General features: G+C 36.5%; 1 protein-coding gene across 1 annotated transcript in view; it reads left to right on the forward strand.

Annotated features, from left to right (window-relative positions):
- LOC114922947 (contactin-6-like) overlaps window positions 1-21,448 on the forward strand; it is a gene marked incomplete at its 3' end in the record, with an annotated part of 107,644 nt that overhangs the window by 7,816 nt on the left and 78,380 nt on the right. Inside the window, 1 exon segment of the mRNA XM_029285177.1 lies at window positions 7,063-7,238. Within this exon segment, the coding sequence (XP_029141010.1) occupies window positions 7,063-7,238 (176 nt within the window).

Consider the following 21,448-nt stretch of genomic DNA (forward strand, 5'->3'; position numbering starts at 1 on the left):
GGATCCGCGCGTGAACGAAGCCCCACTCCCCCGCCCTTTTGCTTTTGCTCCCGAGCCGGCATTTTTTAAAAGGGCTTGACTCCAGCCTGGGATTCGGAGCGGGAGACGGCGCCGCTGCTGCTGCCGCCCGCGCTGCTGTGGACTTACAATATCCCAGCAAAAGACTTTGCAAAAGACCACCCCGCCAAGGGGGAAAGGCACGCAGTTGGGCACCGTCTGCCTTCGGCGTCCCTTTAAACGGTGCTCGGATATTGTAAGTCCATAAAGAACTGGGGAAAAATATTGACTCGAGTATAAGCCGAGGGGGGCATTTTTCAGCTCAAAAAATGGGCTGAAAAACTCGGCTTATACTCGAGTATATACGGTATACTACGTCCACAGTATTTTGCTGGTCTATTAGTTTAGTCACTTTATTGAAGAATGAAATAAGATTGGTTTGGCATGATATGTTTTTAACAAACCCGTGGTGGCTACTAGTTATAACTTTGTTTGCTTCTAGATTTTTGCAGATCTGTTTTTTGATTATTTTTTCCAGGATCTTCCCAGGTATTGATGTTAGACTGATTGGTCTGTAATTTCCTGGGTCCATTTTTTTTCCCTTTCTTGAAGATGGGAACCACATCAGCCCTTTCCCAGTCCTCAGGTATTTCCCCGGTGCTCCAGGATTTTTGAAAGATATGGTGCAATGGTTCTGAGATAACATCTGCCAGCTCCTTCAGAACTCTGGTATGTAATCTGTTGGATCCTGGTGATTTATATTCATCAAGGTCGGATAGGTGTTGTCTTACCATTTTCTCGCTTATTTTAATTTTTGTTTCTAGTTTGTCTTTTGCAGTGTTTTTTTTTGGTATGTTGGGCTATGGTTTCTTTTTATGTGAAGACTGATGCAAAGTATGAGTTAAGCAGTTCTGCTTTCTCTCTGTTGCCTGTTATTTCCTTGCCATCTTTTCTCTTTAGTGGCCTACAGTTTCCTTGACTTTTTTCTTATTGTTAATATATTGGAAGAAACTTTTTTTTATTATCCTTGATTTCTGTTGCAAGTCTTTGTTCGTTCTGAGCCTTTGCTTTCCTGACTTCATCTTTGCATGTTCTAGCTGTCTGCTGATAATCGGCCTTGGTTAGGTGACCCTCTTTCCATTTTTTGTATTTGTCTTTTTTGTCTTTCTTTAACCTTGAGTTAAAATAAAAACATAAAATATGATGTATATCATTGAATAAATAAGCTTAGAAAAATTGTTCCCAACATTAATTGGATCTTCACTGAAATTCTATTAAGGATACTGTTTCAGTATGTGGTACTACTTTTCTATGTTGCTTTAGCTGGTTTACTACCATGTAAAAAAAAGCTCATCTGTGTAAAGGCAATTTTTAGGACAGGAAAATGGTGGCTTTACTTCAAGAGGATATAGTCTCTCCTACAATTTAAGGTAAGCCAAAATATACAAGGACATAGATGTTCCAGTATCCATTCACCAAAAATTTTTCCCCCTATTTTGTTATTAATTAGGTTTTTTATAATTTTTCTAAGTTGAAATGATAAAACAAAGATGCAGGAAAGGTCCTGTGATGATGCTTAATTTACTCTGGTTTCAAAATATAAAAATCAGTTTCAGGGGCAGGCCCATGCTGGATTTCAATCCCTCCTCCAATTCAAATCAGTCTTCAATCCTCATCTCTCCCTTCCAACCAAATATTCTATTGTTATGGCGAAATGTTGTGTCAGGGCAGTAGCTGAGATGCTTGGATCTCTTTTGGTTTTGATGAACTCTGTGACCGAGTTTCTAGATTTGGAAAATACTGCTCAAATTATTTTATGACGTTAAGGAAAATACCTTGTTGAGTCAAACAAAATCTGCATTTTGTTGAACGGAGTTCATCCATCACTAAGAAGAACAAACTATACCTAGAATTGATTGATTTGTCACTACCAGCCAACTGCTGAGTTTAAGAAGTTGTGCATTTCTGATCAGAGTGACTTGAAGTATTTCAGCTGAAATAGTTAAGATCTTAGGAACCTAATGTTATTACAAGGGAATTAACTTCTCTGGCCATACTAGTTCTAACACATGATACTAAGTAGCTACAAAACATTAAGGAGAAACTTCCTGACAGTGAGGACAATCAACCAGTGAAACAGCTTACCCCCATAAATTGTGGTTGGTCCATTGCTGGAAGTTTTTTTAAAAGAGACTGGACAATCACCTGTCTGAGATGGTATAGGTCAGTGGTGGCGAACCTTTTAGAGACCGAGTGCCCAAACTGCAACCCGAAACCCACTTATGCATCACCGGGTGCCAGGTGGGCATGGCCACCGAGTGGGCGTGGCCATGGTAGTCATGGCAGCATGGGTGGGTGTGGCCAGGGTGGGTGTGGCCACATCAATGTTGCTCCTGAGGAGGGATGCCTTTGGGGGGCGGGCAGGGTTGGGGGAGATCCAGGGGGTCTCTGGCAGGTGGGGCAGTTGGCAAGAGGCTCATCATCTTGTTTTGGCAATGAGCCAATTAGATCACAATAGGAGTCAGTTATTGATGTCATGTATTGAAGCTGAGAGGAGGACATTTGTCAGTGTGTTATGTGATCGCTATCAAGCTGGTTGGGGGATTTTTTCTTTCATTTAGTGAGCTTGTAAAACGTAATAAAATGGTGAAAAGAGTTGACTGGTTGCCCAGAAAGCGATGTAAAATAGTATTATTAAGTGAACAAGACTACAGTTATAAAGAAATTAGAAGAAACATTGGTGGAAACTTAACCAAAGGTGGCATTTCTACTGTACATTTTTCCCAAAAGGTTTTCACAATTTTGGCCACTACTGTAATTAAAAATGGTCAAAATTGTTGTCATTACACCTGTCCCTCAATGTTATTTTCCTTATATCAAATAATGAAAGTTCCTTGGGACTGAGGTCTATTAGGAAAGGAAGGAAGGAAGGAAGGAAGGAAGGAAAGAAGGAAGGAAGGAAGGAAGGAAGGAAGGAAGGAAGGAAGGAAGGAAGGAAGGAAGGAAGGAAGGAAGGAAGGAAGGGACTTGAACCTGAAAGTTTTGGTAGAACTTTTTACTCTTGAAATTAAGGATGCAGTTAAACTTTTTTAAAACAATTTTAAAAAGAAATGGCCAATTAATATTTTGTTTTAATTACTTTTTAAATTTAGTATTTATTGTATTATGTATTGTTTTAAATGGCTGTAAGCCGCCCTGAGTCCGTTGGGAGAAGGGCAGGGTAGAAATTTAAATAAAGTTAAAGTTAATAAAGTTTTAAAGTCATAGCTATAGAATGTAGCTAAGACAGTATCAGTTTAAAATATTTTGTTTTCTTAGCAGCGTTTGTACTGGGTTTTCTCCAACTTCATCCAATTGCTCAAGAACAGACATGCCAAGAATAGATTTTGTCTTCTTGCTCTAACATTGTGCTTACTCAATTTGGAGTACATTCTCTATTTGGAATGATAATCAAAATAAACAGAGTAGTAGTGAGGAATCTCTGGTCTGCAGGCTTAAACTGACCTATGAAAAGCAGCAGGGCTTTTTTTCTTGGAGAAAAGGTGGCGGAACTCAAACCTGGCCACGCCCTCATCAAACCCTAGGACCGCCCCTTTAGAGAACAGGAATGCAAGTAAAATTTGGGAGGGGCTATTTCCGGTGTGGGAGGGGCTATTTCCGGTGCGGCCGTCCCGGAAAAAGGTGCCGGAACGCGGTTCCGCCGCGTTCCGGCTGAAAAAAAGCCCTGAAAAGCAGCATGTCCAATCTGAATGGGGCCAAAATTGCTCTTCCACTCTCAAAAACCATCTCCCTAAATGGGAAAGCCAACCTACATGACAAATGGGATAAGAATATTCCTAGTAGAATGAAATAGTCTCATGGACCAATGCTCATCCCTTCAATTCTTGATCATCCTGCACTATCTTAGAGTCACTAAGGAGTGTTCTGGTCACTTTAGCTGAAATGCAACTGGAACCCTCCATGTCTCCGAGGAACTTATTTATTGGAGAAGATTTATTAAATAGAGTCAGCATAAGTGGCATTCTCCATGACATACATTGAACTTTCACACCTTCTTTGACTTGCATGTTTTGCACAAATACCAGTAGGATTTTAAATCCATTCTAAAATAATTAATCTGTACTGAATGTACATTTTTTTTCAAATCATTTCAAAGTTTTTGTTTCTTGATGAATTTTAATTAATTCATCAGGATAGGCACGATCTGATTAAAGACTCACCTGGCAATCATATGCATCCATTAATAGCTTTCCTTCATTGATTTAAACATATTAATTAAGAGAAGACCATAACCAGGAGCTGAGTTCCTTATCTATATGCACAGTTTAATAATAATCACACTGTGTGATTAGAATGATTATGGGACACTGTGAAAAATTCATTTGCTGCAAGTAAGCCAACAACTTTGCATCTGTGTTGAGAAACAATTATAGGGTTTAATTGGGAACCATGTAATTATGACAGCAGTTATTTCAGTGATTGATTCAGAAATTAAAGTGAGCTGGCAAATTAAGCACTAGTGTTTCCAGCATTAGAAAAATTTTTGGATCCAGGGGACATATATTGTATATAGATTTAAATGGGTGGTGTGGGGAAAATAAAATGAAATCCAGAGAATTGAGTTATGAAATGCTACAGAATACCCAACAGGTCCACTAGACCTGATAAAAACATGAAATTAGATAAAGAATATAAGAATCGAAGAGTTAAAATGAACAGCAACAGCCAGCTAGCAAGACCCTGATACCTTATGACTGCATAAAGACAAACCTTTGAAAGACTGGTCCAAGAATCATTTCTGAGCTACAGGCAACTGCTTATGGAATTCAATTGATGTAATATCCATTCAGTTTCGTTCATTTTGGGGGGAAAATGTATTTATCCAAAAGGCTTTTAGGTAAGCCTTTCTGAAATTCCCCTTCAGCCTCTGAACATGAATTACTTTTTCATGCATACGTAGATATCTATGCTTTCATTGTAAAAATAAGCCCTTCAGATTAAGCATTATTGATTGTTTAATTATTTATTTTACAGGGGAGTCAGGTCAGTTATGTTATACCAATTAAACTTCATATGTAGTCTAACAAATTGGCAAGGTAATTTAATTTAAATTTACTCTGGCTTCATTTCCATTTCCATTCGAACAGATCTTGTCAGACTATAAAATACAAAATACATTTTCAACCAGATCACATATAATATATGTTAAATATGTTTCATGTTCCTAGGGAGAAAATAGATGGCCTTCTCAGTGAGGTCTCTTCTTCATCTGCTGTTCACAAAAATAGGAGTACCAAATATTTCTTCATTACAACTCTTACTAAAACCATTTCTCCAGTAGTAGTAGACTTGAGATATAAGGAGGAATTCAAACGGAGGCAAACAATTTTTACCTTATGGCACCTTACCTTATGGTAATGGCAGGCAAAATTTTCACAACTCCTATCCCACATCCAAAAACTAATACAACAAGTAATAGCAACATTACTTGCTTTCACTAATATTTTCCTGGATTTAGGACATTTGGATAGAATAAGGACACTCCAAGAAAATAAAGAGAATTCACAGCATAAACACCATCCCTTCTGCTTAGGCTATAGTGCCATTTGGCAGATTTAGGGAAACCAATTTCCTCTTACAACAACTGGACTACCTGAAGGAAATAAACTGATCTAAACAGCCCAAATTGCCAATGGCTTGCCTTACTCCCTCAAAGTTTAATTCTTGTTTTCAAAATGAAAAAAAAAATCTAAAGTATGAATTTTTGCATGTAAAGTCAACATTGTCATTGGGTCTCAATATGTTTAAACTCTGCTTAAATGGAACTGAACAAAAATCCAAAGAAGCAGAAAATATAGACAATTTTAATTATTTATTTCTATTGAGTGATTGTATGGAATGTGGGTACAGAGACAGTTATTTTTAGATAACTTATTTTTTCACAACAACAAATAACTAACATGTTATTATTCATATAGAAAACATGATTAGCTGGATTTTTGTAGTAATTTAGATTGTTTGTTGTCATTGCCATATCTATCATAGAGTCAGCTCTTTATGACAATTTTCTATGACTAATGCAAATGCTAATGCTCATTTTCAAACACCTCTTCCACATAAGAAAAGAGTTGTTTACCCAAAATTTTTGGATTGCCATTCTATAAAAAAAATTCAACCAGAAGGCCAAGGCAAATGTAACTTTCAGTATGGGACCAGAGTCTTCAGTTCTATATCTACAGAGTATTTAAGAAAAGAGTATCATACCTGGATGTTAACAAAATCTGACGAAGTAAAAAATACAGTCAAGTTTAATTATTTCTATCCAGTGGTTGTGCGGAATATTGTTGCCCAGACACAGGGCAGACTTGATTTTAGATAACATATTTTTTTCATGAGAAGAAATGGCTAAACCACCTGAAGTATTATTATTATTCCTGTACAAAATATTATTATCTATGGAACATAATTTATTTTGACATTTGTAAATAGTTGCGATACATTACCTACACGATACATTTTCTCTTTATCAGGATAAGGGAGACAGATCATGTTTTAAAATAACAGTGTTATCATTATTACATTATCATTCTCAAAGTAGTGGTATTAACATCCCTTTCTTGCTTTCCACTTGCCTTTTGAAGTATAATATGTTCTGATTTAGATGTCGGAAATATATTACAAGCAAATTTATTACACTGATAGCATGGGTTGTAAAGTATAGAGTATTTCCAGGAACCTTTATAGTATAGAAGAAAAGAATGTAGTCAGATTCTGCTATTTAAATGTATAGTTTGGATGACAGGAATAAGTTGTAATTACTTTTTGAAGACATTTGGTTGTTTGCATAAAATGCTCCATTCAAAGGAAGGCTTTTCAAACTGTAAAATTTACAGTGAAATTTACAAGACGGGTATAAAAATTAGTCTGCTGTAAAATATGATACAATATTTTAATATTTTAACTGTGCTTTTCATTGTTGCAGGTATGTTACAGCAACTACATAAAAATGAAACCCGAATAGCCTCTGTAAATTATAAGTATAATTTGATTTTTTTCCCCTCAAAGGTGGAAGCAAAATGGCACAGATATTGATCCTAGCATGAGTAATGACTACAGGCTGGTTGGCAGCAGCTTGGCAATAAATAATCCACATAAGAAACAGGATATTGGAACATACTAGTGTTTGGTCACAAATTCATTTGGAATGATTCTGAACAGGAAAGCAAGGCTTCAGTTTGCATGTAAGTTTGGGGGGGGGCAGCGTATTTGATGTTCACATCCCTTTTATGCAATTATTTTGTGTACCGAAAACAATTTACTAGGCAATTAAAATAGCAATAAAATTTGCCACAAATTGGATGAACTTGTTCATGTTATCTTTGTCATGCTCAGTTCCAAGTTCTTTTTATCTAGAAAAAGCATCAGTGAAAGAGATATTCAGGGCTTTGCAATAATTATCCACAGATGACATAAAGGTCAAGAAAGATGAACACAAATTACTTTTTGGTTAATAGAGTTGTTGTGACAACCCCTCCCCACCCTTTTTTTTTGGGGGGGGGGGGGTAATAGATGTTTTTTTTTTCCATGTCCAGATTGCTATTTGTAAAATATCTATTCTAAGCTAAGCAACAGGTTGGAAAATACAGTAATCACAAAAGAATAATGATGTCCAGCATAGTCACATAAATGTCACCTTCTGTAATTACCTTCCTGACATTTAACCACATTAACACTTCCTCACCTCTGCTTTGTAATTGGCATAGCATTGTGGTTTGCAGCTAAAATATGCAGTTGTCCTTTAAGCATAGATATAGCAATGCCTGGGAGTAAGTGTGTGCATATGTGCAAGGCTTTGTGGACTAAAATTGGTAATAAGATCACTTATTTTTATGGTTTTTTCCCATTGTATTACCACCTATCATTAATTATTCAAATGATAAGCACATTCTGATAAACACAACGTGGACGTATTTTAACCAGAGATCATGGTACATAAAAACTTGGTTATATTCCCTGCTTTAATGAAGTGGAGAAAATTTTACTTCAAAATGGTGACTATTTGTTCAGAACCCCTGGCAACATTGCCCACCTTCTTTTAGCACAAATACTGTACCTTTAAAAAGATAAAATGGCTTAGCCACACACAGCTCTGTATACTAATTCTAACAGTACTAACAGAGATAGGGGAGTCCAGAAGAAGGGATATTAAAATTAGCACATTCTGTCTCAATTGCTTCACAAGTAATTTGGACTTTGTAATTTCTTTTCTCAAGGAGAGTGACCTTGAGGTTAGAGACAAAGTGTTCAGAGGAACTGATCTTCTCTCCTCCACTGATTTTTTGGAAGTTGTCTTTTGGTGTGTTATACTTATGCTACAAGCAGTGAACTGAGATGGAAGCTATAGAGAAAAGAAAATGTGATGTCTGTTAGTACCCAGTTACAATTCATTAGAAGATTTAACACCATTTTCATGCATTAAACAAAGACCAAAGTTCCTAATTATACTACACATGTTAACCAGGTCTTCAAAGCAAGAATGTCTGAATCACACCTAACTACTGCTGTATTAAAAATCACTAGGAGCAATTCTCACTGTTTTTCTCATCTTGTTTAACCCTTTCCTCCCTGATCCCAGCTTTCCTCCCACCAAACATTAGCTGTTTATATAAAATGTTTCTTTTTCTGATTATATCCTGAGCATCTGATGAAGAGGACTATTATCTGCAGAAGCTTGTGCAATAATATTTTGATTAGTTTTAAGGTGTGTTGGGACTCTTTACTGCTCTTGGTGGAAAAGTCTAAAGCAGCTAACTTTCTGAAAACTGTAACACAAAAATTGTTAAGGGAACTAGGGAAAGCTAAGTAAATAATATGTCTCTTTAGATGGTTGACTTGACCAAGGATTTTCCAAGAATCTCAAAACAATACTCACATTGATTATCTACCATATCAATGGACTCAAAACAAGCAGGTCATATGAGGTGGGAATTCACCCACATCCTAGAACTGAGCAGCTATAGAACAGTGAAATGATAGAAACAACTCACTTAGAATTTTGAAAGCACATTGTGAGCATTGTCGTAAAGGTGCCATCGTGATTAATATGGCTACTCACAAAATAGTCACTTACTCAAAGGCAACAACCTAAAGTGCTCCTTGCTACTTTCTCAGCCCACCTCGACATCCCAAAATGCTCCATTCCACACAACAGTCTTAACCTTCCTTCCTACCCTGGGCCAATAGGCAAACTACCAAACAAAATCTAAGTTTCAGGGAAATCATTAGGTTTCAAGCATTATCAATTTTATTTTCTTGAGTATACTATAGCCATTCTGAGAGGAGGCAGAGTCAGAAACCCAGATCAAATAGAATTAACTCCAGATCACATCTCCTTGTATTTTTCCTAGATAACTAAGCAGGGCCATATTCAAAAACAACTTGAGCTAATTTGTGTTTTTTTCCTCCATACCATTTTTTAAATTCTCATCCCTATAGGGGCTTCTTGCTACACTAAGACAGAAATGATTTTAATTCTCATGAATAAAACATAGTTTTAAAACCAGTCTAATGTCACTATTTCTGTCACCAATGAAACATTATCAATCATGTTCTGTTTCTATTATAAATGTCCCTGTCCTGCAAAGGTCAGACAAAAGAAAGTATGTAGAAGATGAGATGATGCGTAGATTATTTTTTTTGTACCTGTGTAAAGGCAATCATTTCTGCTTATGTCTGCTATGCTTTTGAGTATTTTAATTGGACTCTAAAATAAGAGAATGTTGACAACTAAGTAGAATAAGAACTATTAGAGAACAGTCAAATTGGATGGAATGTTATAGGTCAGCTAGCCCAGCCCTTGTCTGATAGATCACTGTCTACTCCTCCAAAAGTCCTTCTTGAATTTAAACATTTTTTAAAAAGTCATTATAAGGTATCACAACCTCCCATTGGACAATGGCTCAGCTTCTGTGCTCTCCCACACTTCTGTTCCAGGAAAGTGATTGCCAATTGCTTTTCTTCCTCTGAATTTTCCTCAATGCATGTGTACAAAGTTAAAGCATAAAATGCACTTATATGAAGGCGGTAGGAAGAGCTAAAAAAAACCCCAACACTTCACCTCCCACTTCTGTTTACTCTATTTGTTTATTGCTGAATTTATAAAGCTGCACAAATCAACAATGTGGTGTGAAACATACACCAAACTCCAACACCCTCCATACAAACATAATGTCAAATCATACAGAAAATGTAAATATGAAATATAGAATATAAAATAGTGACCCATCACCACAATAAAAGCATACAAAAGGGGACTCAATTCAACTGACTTTGTTGACATTTTTCACCTCATTTAGCTAATATTTGAGAGGGAAAGCATCTGAGGTACATTGATAATATGAGAGTTTAGGAGCTTTTCTATTTTAAATGGGGTGAAACTCCATTTCTAGTATGGAGGGGTTCCTGGGGTCACCTTTGTTATGTAATGAGCATTACATTCCTCATTACAATTCAGATAATTATACTCATCAAAAAAGATCCTGTTGCATGTGTCATGACTGACAAACATAATTTTGTAGTTGCTTGTGGACAGGACTTCTCAGTGGTGGCACATGATCTCTGGAATGTTTTCAATACTGAAATCCCTAAGAGCTTAGTATTATGGCAGTCTTCTCTTTATAAAGGGTTTTATTTCATTTTCATTTTTGCCCTTCCAAACTTTTAAATACATATTTTGTATAGTTTAAATTTATCTTATTTTATATTTTAAGTGTTAAATTTATATTGTAAACTTCTTCAAAAAGAACTACGCAGAAAGCTGTGTAGAAAATCACAATCGTCCTTTTTCCATTTTTGCTTTCCCTACATGGAGATAGCAGGGACTGAACATTGGAATTTCTGAATGGCAAGCATGACATCTATATTTGGTTACAGTCAATTAAGGCAAAAGCCCCCTAACTTATATTTCTATTCTATTTCTCTGTAAGTGTAATGTTTTGCTACTCTTGCAATTTTTTTTGATTGCACCATTTTTTTTTCCTATATAGGAATTTCAGCATAATCTGAAAAGGTTGCCTTAGATAAAATTGAGAAGTAACTATATTCTCACTTGGTACAGTATATTGGAGGGAATAGTTCTTAAAAGGTGCCAGATATGCAGTTAAAGGCTTCAGGTAGCAGGTAATGGAAAAGAATTCCCAGAATCATGTTACGTTCAATTCTGCTTTCTTCACGAAAAGTTTCTCCTAAACGAGCTTAACTAACAATCTGCATTAATGTTTTATACTTGGCCATCACAGATTTAATTTCTCCACTGCCACTCCGCATTATTGCTTGCAGGCAAGCTCACTGCCATAATTCACACAGCTCAATAGCTTGGCTCGGTTGTAGAAAACTAGTTGCAGGAATGTCAATTTCTGTGGTGGCTATAATGTGTTGTTCTCCAAGTTGCCAAGTGGTGATAAATCTGTATTCAGGAGTGCATTCAGGGTGAGTATCTAATCAATAAATGTGGTTATTTGTTTTCTTTCCCAATTAACTGGGTTAGGAATAGATTTCTCTTTCAAAAACACAGACCCAGAGAAAAAGGGAAGTTTCAAGCATTAAATGAAAATGTTTAATACTGTACTGTACAAAATACATAGAACGTCAACTGCATGTTGATAAATGCTTGGACTTATTCTGACATTCATAGTGTCAGATGATGTTGCAGTGGTGCTCAGATATGCTGCAAAATGGTCTCTCCACACTATTTCAATAACATTAATTTGGGAAGAATCTAATATGTAGCTCCAATGTATACCAGCTTTGAAGAGTAATAGTGTACAATACAGCAAACATTAGCTTAGAAAAAGAACCTCATCTTAATTACTTTCGTATATCAATATCCGACTGGTGGAAAGAGTCATACTACAACATCTCTCATGAAATAACAATAACATTAGAACAGAATAGTACTTTATCTTTGTACTCAGATACTGGGATTTGATTTCTCTTTTATGCTTTGCTATCTTTTGATATCCTTACTGCTTCAGTGATATTTTTCTTTCTCTTCTATGCCATCTTGACACTTTCTATGTGATATATTTTCCTCGTTATTTTTGTAAAAAATGGTATTTCAATATAGAATCGATATTTAATGATATTGATATAGATTTAATATTTGGCCCTCATGACTGGCAATCAGCCAAAGCCAGTTGCCCTATTTTTGTTGTGGAATGTAGTCCAGAGTCACAGAAGGGAGCCTGTCTTTCACAGAGGGCAAAAGGACAACATAGCTTGGAATCTTTGGTGTGCAGGAAAAGGGTGAAGGCAAACCCCTCCTAGCAGTTCACAGGGTATATCTACCAGTAATAGTTATGCAGATAAATGCTTTAGTCTTGCAAGATTCAGTTTATAGGTGAGCAACAATAAAGAAATTGCTGTTGAGTAGCTCCAAGTGTTGTTCTTGGTTCCTTGGATCTGACAATTTTTAAGCTTTTCATTTTATGTTCTTTAATTCTACATTCTATGGAATATCATGTTGTTCATTTTAATATTCACATCCCAGAAAGTACAGAATTAAGAGACCTGAAGGGAACATTAAACTGGATAGCCAGTGCTGGCTGAACACTAATCACAAAATAGATCTACAAATATCAGCATCCTGGCACAATACAGCAGACTTTCCCCCCCAAAATTATTGCAGAAGCAATAGAAATTAAAAAAAGCATCCTAATAATTTAAGCAAGAAGGAAGATGATCAACTATCACCTTCTTGGTGATTACCAACTAGTTCTGGTCATTCCATTCCATTAAACCCAAGCAAAACATGGCATCTTTTGCAGCATTCAGTTCAAATATGCTCTGAAGAAGCTAGAAACATGGCTACTGAAAAATCAGCACATATTCATTGCTTTTCATACCACTACCCAGATGTCATTTCACAAATAAATAGCAGCTGTGAAAACTTACACTCTATATTTAGAAGCTAATTTCAAGTACAGGTTTTTGAATTACTAGATAACACAAGCCAGGATCACAATAATGGTCCTCTGTGGTGCAATAATGTTCAAAGGCTACATAAATGTATAGATGAATTGATTTCATGCTCAGGATTAAATGTTATCATCTGTGACAGAGTTTAAGCTTCCTTAATAAGTGTACAGTCACAAGATAAACAGAATTGATAAATGACAACCATAAACATTCCAGAACCAAGTGTGAATAGTAATATACAAAGGGAAATCATCTTGTTTGGATTTCTAATTTAGATCTTTGAAAGTAGTAGAAAAGCTTTTCTGATTTTACATATGCAGACTGTGACTTTTAGTGGGTTATTTAAAAATGAATATTTGTCTTTGAACTTCTTTATGTATCAGCTTCTTAGAGAAGTTTTGTTAGTAATTTAACATATAATTTAAATGTCCCAGTATTACATTATTACATTTAAAAAACAGGAGGAAGCGAGGGAGTGCATTGTTTGAATGGGTTTGTGTATGCATAAGTACATTACAATTTTAATCTCAATTAGATTATATATAGTAATTCCCTAATTAGAGTAGATTCAATTGGACATGAAAAAAATTAACATGTATGAAGGAGTGGGGGAAGAATCAGAAAATAACATTTCAAAAACATCTTTGACCATGATTATTCAATTGTATGTGATTATTCAATTGTATGTGATCTTTGACCATGATTATTCAATTGTATGTGATTGACCATGATTATTCAATTGTATGTGATTATCCAGTGAAACTCTAGATGGCAAACAAAATACTGATAGTCCTCATTTAGAAATCACAGTTGTGACCAGCTACTTGGCTATTAAGCAAAGCAGTCACTAAAGGTAACCAAACTGCCCTTATGCTCTCATTTCAGATTTTCTTTGCATTATAGACCTGCAAAGTTTGTACATGTGAGGATAACATTGGTTTTTCATAGCTCATAACTGCAAATAGCCACTAAATGAAGCAATTACTAAATGAGAAGTACTGAATAAACAAATACATTAAAACCAAGAAGATTGGTTGCTCCCTAAAATATTAATTTTAATAATTTAATATTAATTATTTTTGTTTATCACGTATACCTGTGCCAGAGCTCCAGTAACTTAAACATCTTGACCACACTATCCAGGGACACAGCCGGCTTTTCCCAGCCTTCTGAAAAACAAGTAAAGTTGGGGCCATCTGTAGGGGAGGCAGTTCCATAGGGGATATGCCATAATAAAAAAGTCACACATCCTAAGTTTTCCTGGGTGACACTGAATCATTGAAGGGATCCAGAGAAGCTCCACTGTGCTAAAGATGGTCCAAAACCATTGGGGATAGGCAGTCCTGTGAGTAACCTAGTCCCATTTCATACAGGGCATTAAAAAGTGACGTATGGCAGGTGGATTTGCACTGAAAACCCACTCTAAGACAATGCATTTCATATAGTTGTGCTACCTGGGCAATCCATGGTGCAACCAATACTATATGTACCACTGAATCCTGGACAATGTGAAGTTTCTGAATGCTCTTCAAGGACAGGTCCATGTAGAATTCATTGCAGTAGTCCTATTGGGAGGTGACTAAGCCATGAGTGACCATGACCAGTGCTTCCTGATCCAGGAAGAGGTACAACTGTTACATTAAATTTATTCATGTGATGTCTTTTTTTGGCCACAGCTGCTTTTTTGGCCACAAATCCATAGTGATTCTCAGATTATGCAGCAATTATGCAGCAATTCAGTTTGTGGGGGGAATGTAATCCCATTCAAAGTTATTGTGGAAAATCACTAGTTCCAGGGGACCCTAAAATTCACAGGTACTCAGACAGATAAGTTGAGCTAAAGCCATTTGTTCCACATCCAGATCCATAAAGCCTCCAGGCTCCAAGGGAGCATTTCAACAGCATTGAATGGTTCAGGGCATACATGTGTACAGTGTAACAGTGCCAATATATGTCCCCACGAGTGTTTTCATAGAGGTGTTAAACAGGATTGGGGAGGCAACTGAGTCCTTCAGTAGTCCACAAAGCAAAGACTTCTGGACTTCTCTTTCCTTCTCATAACCACCAAAAAAGAGAAAAAGCAAAGAAGGAAAGAAAAACAACCTCTGGCTGGAACAGCCTGGAAGAAGAAAAACCCCTGCAGAACATTCACTTTCATATTGTTGCAAAATAACGAACATGTCCACAAAGTCACCAAAAATCAAGCTCAATTTAAAGGAAACAAAACCTTTTACTAATTGGGGAATGCTGAAGTTGTAGACAGATCCCAATAGTGCATTGTTTTATCTAGTATGAAAACAAAAGTTTTAAGAGCCCATGGAGTGCTTTTTAATCCTTGTTCCAAATTATTCTTTCAACTTGTTTTAAATATTTGCGGTCTTGGTCTATTTAAAACTTAGGAAATAAATAGGTAAAGAATTAGGATAGAATGATGATAGATGGATGATAGATGGATGATAGATAAATAGGAGAGAGAGACAGAGAGAGAGAGAGAGAGAGAGAGAGAGAGAGAGAGAGAGAGAGAGAGAGAGAGAGAGAGAGAGAGAGAGAGAGAGAGAGAGAGAGAGAGAGAGAGAGAGAGAGATCTTTGTCAGAATTATCATTCTTAGAGCCAAAGTAAACATTTCCTATGTAAACAATATATTTTATTGCAAGTATAAGAGGGGAGTGGATAAACTTATCATCTTTAATGAATTGGAAAGTAGATCTTACATATTCCATATGCACACATGACACAATTGGAATCCACGCCATTTCCCTATACAATTAGAAAACAGACACTGTGTGGTCATTATGCAAAGAAATAAGAAATAAGCCACGGTCACCATTTCCCATGACAGTGATATAACAGAATAACAAAGTTGGAACTGACCTTGGAGGTCTTCTAGTCCCACTCCCTGCTCAGGCAGGAAACCCTATACTGGGATGTCAAACTGCCGGCCCGTGAGCAGGTTGCATCATATGGAGGCCGTGCCCACCCCAGCTCTGCCAATGCAAAAAAAGTTACGATACGTCGCAACACATCATGTGACGTGGCAAGTTTGACACCCGTGCCCTATACCATTTCAGACAAATAGCTGTCCAGTCTCTTCTTAAAAACTTCCAGTGTTGGAGCCTTCACCGCTTCTGGAGGCAGGTTGTTCCACTGGTTAATTGTTCTAACTGTCAGGAAGTTTCTCCTTAGTTCTAGGTTGCTTCTCTCCTTGATTAGTTTCCATCCGTTGCTTCTTGTCCTGCCTTCAGGCGCTTTGGAAAATAGCTTGACTCCCTCTTCTTTGTGGCAGCCCCTGAGATATTGGAACACTGCTATCATGTCACCCCTCATCCTTCTCTTCATTAAACTAGACATACCCAATTCCAGCAACCGTTCCTTATATGTTTTAGCCTCCAGTCCCCTAATCATTTTTGTTGCTCTTCTCTGCACTCTTTCTAGAGTCTCAACATCTTTTTTACATCGTGGTGACCAAAACTGGATGCAGTATTCCAAGTGTGGCCTTACCAAGGCATTGTAAAGTGGTATTAACATTTCATGTGATCTTGATTCTATCTATTATAAAGATAGATTCTATCTATTATAAACATTTTCATATGAGCCTAAGCACAAATTTAGTTAGCAAAAAAGATAAATGTTTCATTTTCTAACTCTCATATGACCACTCACAGGTGCTCACCACTGATTAAGAACCACTCTCTATCTGCTCCTAAATCAGAGCCTGATTAAATCAGAGAATGATAAAGTTGGAAACAACAATTTTGAACATCAAGTCTATCACCCTCTCCATAGAGATGTCCAAATTAAAGACATTGAGTCTTTAGTTGTATGAGTGAGCACCATTTCTTGAGATAATTCGTTCTACATTTATACTGGTCTTACTGTTAGGATTTTTTTTGTAAGATTCAGCTTGTATCTGTCTTCCTCTAACTTATGTCCACTATTCCATGTCATCTAGATGATGGAGAGTGCATCTTTACTTGTTTCACTGTGACATCCTTTCAGGTACAAATGCTACCACATTTCTTCCGATCATCTCTTTTCAGGGTTAAGCATCTTTTTTTTTTTCTGGGAGGTATTTAGTTTTCTAATTTTAGATCATCCTTGCTGGTTGATGGCATCAAACCTTCTGAGAGATCCAGGAGAATCTCTGGTTACATTCCCCTCTCTTTTTCCTGACACAGGTCATATCACAGAGCAATCAAGACAGTTTTGTGGAGGACCTGAAAGATGAGGTTAGGAAAGATTATGAATTGATAAAATCTAAGTTGCTGCTCAAAGCTGACAATAACTTAGTGACACACAATAAGTCAATAATCAAGCAATCATGTCCCATGAACTATGGTATATGTTCAATTTTCTCCTCTATAATTTTGCATTTACATTTGATATGTTCAGTTCTCCCCTTTTTAAATTTTATTTCTGTCTTCTAGGCTATTATATCTATCCCATTTTGTGTCATCTGCAAATATGCTAATCGTTTCCTAAAATGTTTCATTAATAAGCATGTCGAAGAGAATACAGCTTAAGTAGTAATAGTAGTACTTGAATAGTTTAAAACTAAGTGCAGTATAGCATCAAAAATTAATTCACTGCAATCTAATTTAAAATAAAAACTACAAGATAGAGCTTTATAACTTGAAGAGCCCACAATACTTAAAATAACCATTAAAACTGTATTTATATAACAATACATTATTGCATAAAATGAATATATCCGCTTTACCAAAGCACATAAAAAATAAACATTCTAATGCCTTTAAATTTTTTGATAGATCAGACTGCAGCCATAAATCTGCTGGAAATTGATTCCAGAGGTGCTAGATGGGGAAAAGATGCCAAACTTGATATGGTTATTTTAGAATAAGGAAATACCATTGGTCCTGGCAAGATAATATTAAGCTCAGTGCATAGGTACCTGAACTACAAGCAGATTTTCCAAACAATTAGTTGTTTCCATGAGCAAGGCCAAATGAGTTAAGATCAGATACTAAACAGGTATTTATCTGTTTAGAGAAAAACATGGCTATTTGATTGGAGACCTGCATCCTGAAGCTACACAGTTCTAGGTATGGGTTAGAGGAATATGAGAGCTTATTTGGCAAACAAGCCACTTCAACACTTTAGATAGTCTAGTTGGCAGAACTTGAACCAGATGCTTTGTTATTCCCATTGTAAGAAATTAATGATCCTATAAATATTCATTAAGTGAAAGTTACAAGTTTGGGTGGTTTTGTTGATGGCTTTTAAAGAGAAATCCCTCATGACAGATAGAAAATGTAAAGTTTGTCCTAGGTGCTGTAATATTGCTGAAACTTTTATACATTCTAGATATCAGCTATGCCAAGATGCGAAAAAAATATATATCTGATACTATTGAGGACTTTCATGGCTTTAATAAGCTTGCCTTTGTTTTTCCCTTGATAGTTTGGTAGAGAAAGCATTTTGGCAGAACTTATTTCTAAAAGTCCTTTGCAGCCATGTTGTTATTTATTACAGAATTCCAATGCAGAATTGAAACATTCATTGATGAATCCAAAGCATTCTCTAATAATGGTAGAACTGATATAGTCTATTCATCACAAGAAAGAATTCATGTTCATCTTTATTGCCATCATGGAAATCAACTGAGAAGTCTTTGAGGCTATCAGATGCTCTGTACTGGCAAGAAATTGACATATTGGGCTGATAATCATATGAAGAATCTCTCCCAGAAAGCCTAATTGAATCTTTCTATAACAGTTTGCTCTCAGACTGTAAATATATATTTTATTTCTGGGTTCCTTTATGTTTACTTTCTGCTACTAACTACCTCTCCTTCTATCTTTTTAAAATCCTTCTGTTATCACGATGAGTTAATATTTATTTTACATTTGATATTTCATTGTTTTAATTATTAGACACTCACTTGATGCTTATTCCCTTGATATCTAAATGAAGAAAAAGGCAGGTTAAACATTATTTTAAGAGTCTAAGAGACTTGTCCCCAAGCTGTGGTTATTGGGTGATCTAAAATCAGAGTACTTAAATGAGATCATGGTTATTAAAAATATAATGAATCTTTTCCAGGTAAAAATAAATAGAGAGGAATAATGATAAGAAATGGAAGGGGGGAATATAAGAATGAAACAAAAAACTGTTCATGATGGGTAAGAACAGCAAACCTGGTCTTATTTAAAATAACCAATTTGTCTAGAACTGGGAAATGCAGCTCCTGCTAATATATGCAAATCACTCTGTCTCCAACTCCATTACTAATCAGAGAAAGGGATGATGGTTCCTATTTAACTCTGCTCACTTCTATTGCCATATGAAAGGCACTTGTCTGTCACCTACTGTGATTTTAGCTTGTTAATTTCAAGAGATATTGACAAGCGCTTTAATTCCCATGCAAGATTAATGGGCTTCACAGGGAAGAAATCCCCCAGAGTCAGACAACCCTTTCGCACTTGCAAATTGTCCACATTGTAAAAAGCTTTCTCTTCTCTTGTAAACAGGGTTGGAGTTGTTTAAAAAAAGGAAGCTTTTGTTTGGCATCACGGGGTGAGTTTTCAATGGGCTGGCTTGCAGAGTAAGCACAAACATTTCTCACTGAGAGGAAGTTGTATTATTCAGGCTTGTTGCTAATTGCTCATCAGGAAAGCAGATGAAGTTCTCGAATAATCCTCCCTCTTTTTTTTTTCTTCCTCCCAGCTATTTTCAGCATAATGCTGGCAAAGATATTCAGTGAAGTTTGGATCATACCCAAAGACCAAAAGAGCTGGAGGGAGTAGTCTGCTATACAATATGCATAACAGAAACTGCATTGAGTACAGCTGGCTTTGCAAAACCTTGACTTCCATTCTGCAAATGAGGTGGTAAAATATGGATGAGCTAACAGAGAGAACACTCAGTTCTCTCCCTACTTGTTGGTGTTGACAGGTCTTAAACTCTCAAGTCAGAAGACAGGGTTTCTTTTTTTTATTTAAAAAAAAAGGCTTTTGGGCCAGACTAGGTGATACCTCTTTTTTACTGAATGTGTTGAGAAATGTTGCAGATTCTAGTGCCTGAGCACTTTTTGTTAAAGTGACATTTGTGAACTCGATAATCTAGACCTCGAAGCAAGAAGAAAATAATTGAAATATTGCTGAATTGCTCACAGGTTCACATTGTCAAGGGTTTTCAGAGCTCGAGTCATAGTTGTGTTTCATAGTTTCTTCTTAACTCTGGAAAGAGAAAAGTAGATATTAATGGGATAAGATAAGCTATGGGTTTTGTTCAATGGTGTAAGTGTTGTATCCAAATGTCAAAGTTCTAGTTCTTAACCTGTGCCTCTCCCATCATACATGGTGTGGCACATCATATGTCTTCTGACTTGCTAGGATTTGATTGAGGATGGCCGATAAGCAGAATTCAGGCTGCAGGGACAGATCAGTGGATAAGAAGTCTTCTCCAGGAGGTGACTGCTATAAAAAATACTGTATGCTTTTCTCTCCCCATTTAAGACATGAATCACTAAGCTTAACATTAGAGCGACAAGGTTGCAAACATTCAGCTGCGAGTCATTGATTTCAGAATTCAGTCATGGACTATCAAAACTTACCTTATTAGCTAAGGGTAGGTTTTCAGTAAATGAACAGAGGTTAACCACATCTTTGTCCCATAATTTAGGTATAACCTGATACTTGTGAGATGGTGCACAAATTTAATAAATGCGTGACTAAATCTAGCACAGAGTCATCGCTTTAGCCCACAATCTTTTTTTTTTCATTCTGGGGGTACTAATGTGAGCTACCCATAGTTTCCTAAGTCCAGAAGCAGACAGCTTTATTTCCCTCTCACTTGTAGCCCATTAAAAATGGATTCCACACTCGTGTTTTCAAGCCTTGGTTTGAACTTAATTTTAACCTGAGCCATCTTAAGCGCTTCAGAGTGATATTCTCCAATACTTCATTGCAATCTAATAGTAGCCCTAGCTTTGATTGGCTTTAGTGAATGACACACAGCATCCCTGGAGGTAATAGTAGCTGTAACATATAGACTATGTTGCTACTTATTTCTGTGAAGCTGACCTATCATTTCTTCCTTGCTAAAAATTATCCTGGACCTACAAAGGAATATAGCCATGTCAAAAGAACTTTTCCTCCTGTTTTCTTTTTTATGATAACATCAAAGCAATTATGATTCCCTAAGGGGGGGAGCATCTGCTTTAGTGTCAAATGAGAGAATATGAGTAGGAGGTGAAAGCATCCATGTATACAAATGGGAAGGGCAAGGCAAGGTAAAAAGAATAACTTAGAGGAGTACAATGAAAAAGGAAAAGGCAGGCACCAGTAAGTCCACAAAGGAACTAGCCACCAAGAACTGCCTCTCCTGTACAGTTGGGAAGGGCAAAAGATTACTAATCAAATTTTGCTGTGGCCACGGTCCAGACAGTGGACCAACCTGCTTCAGTTCCCAGCATGCTACAATCCAGACTAAGATTTCTGGAACTGGCTTAAGATA

Source organism: Protobothrops mucrosquamatus, unplaced genomic scaffold (assembly GCF_001527695.2).
Source record: "Protobothrops mucrosquamatus isolate PMUCROS unplaced genomic scaffold, P.Mucros_1.0 scaffold1376, whole genome shotgun sequence".
NCBI classification, from domain to species: Eukaryota; Metazoa; Chordata; class Lepidosauria; order Squamata; family Viperidae; genus Protobothrops; species Protobothrops mucrosquamatus.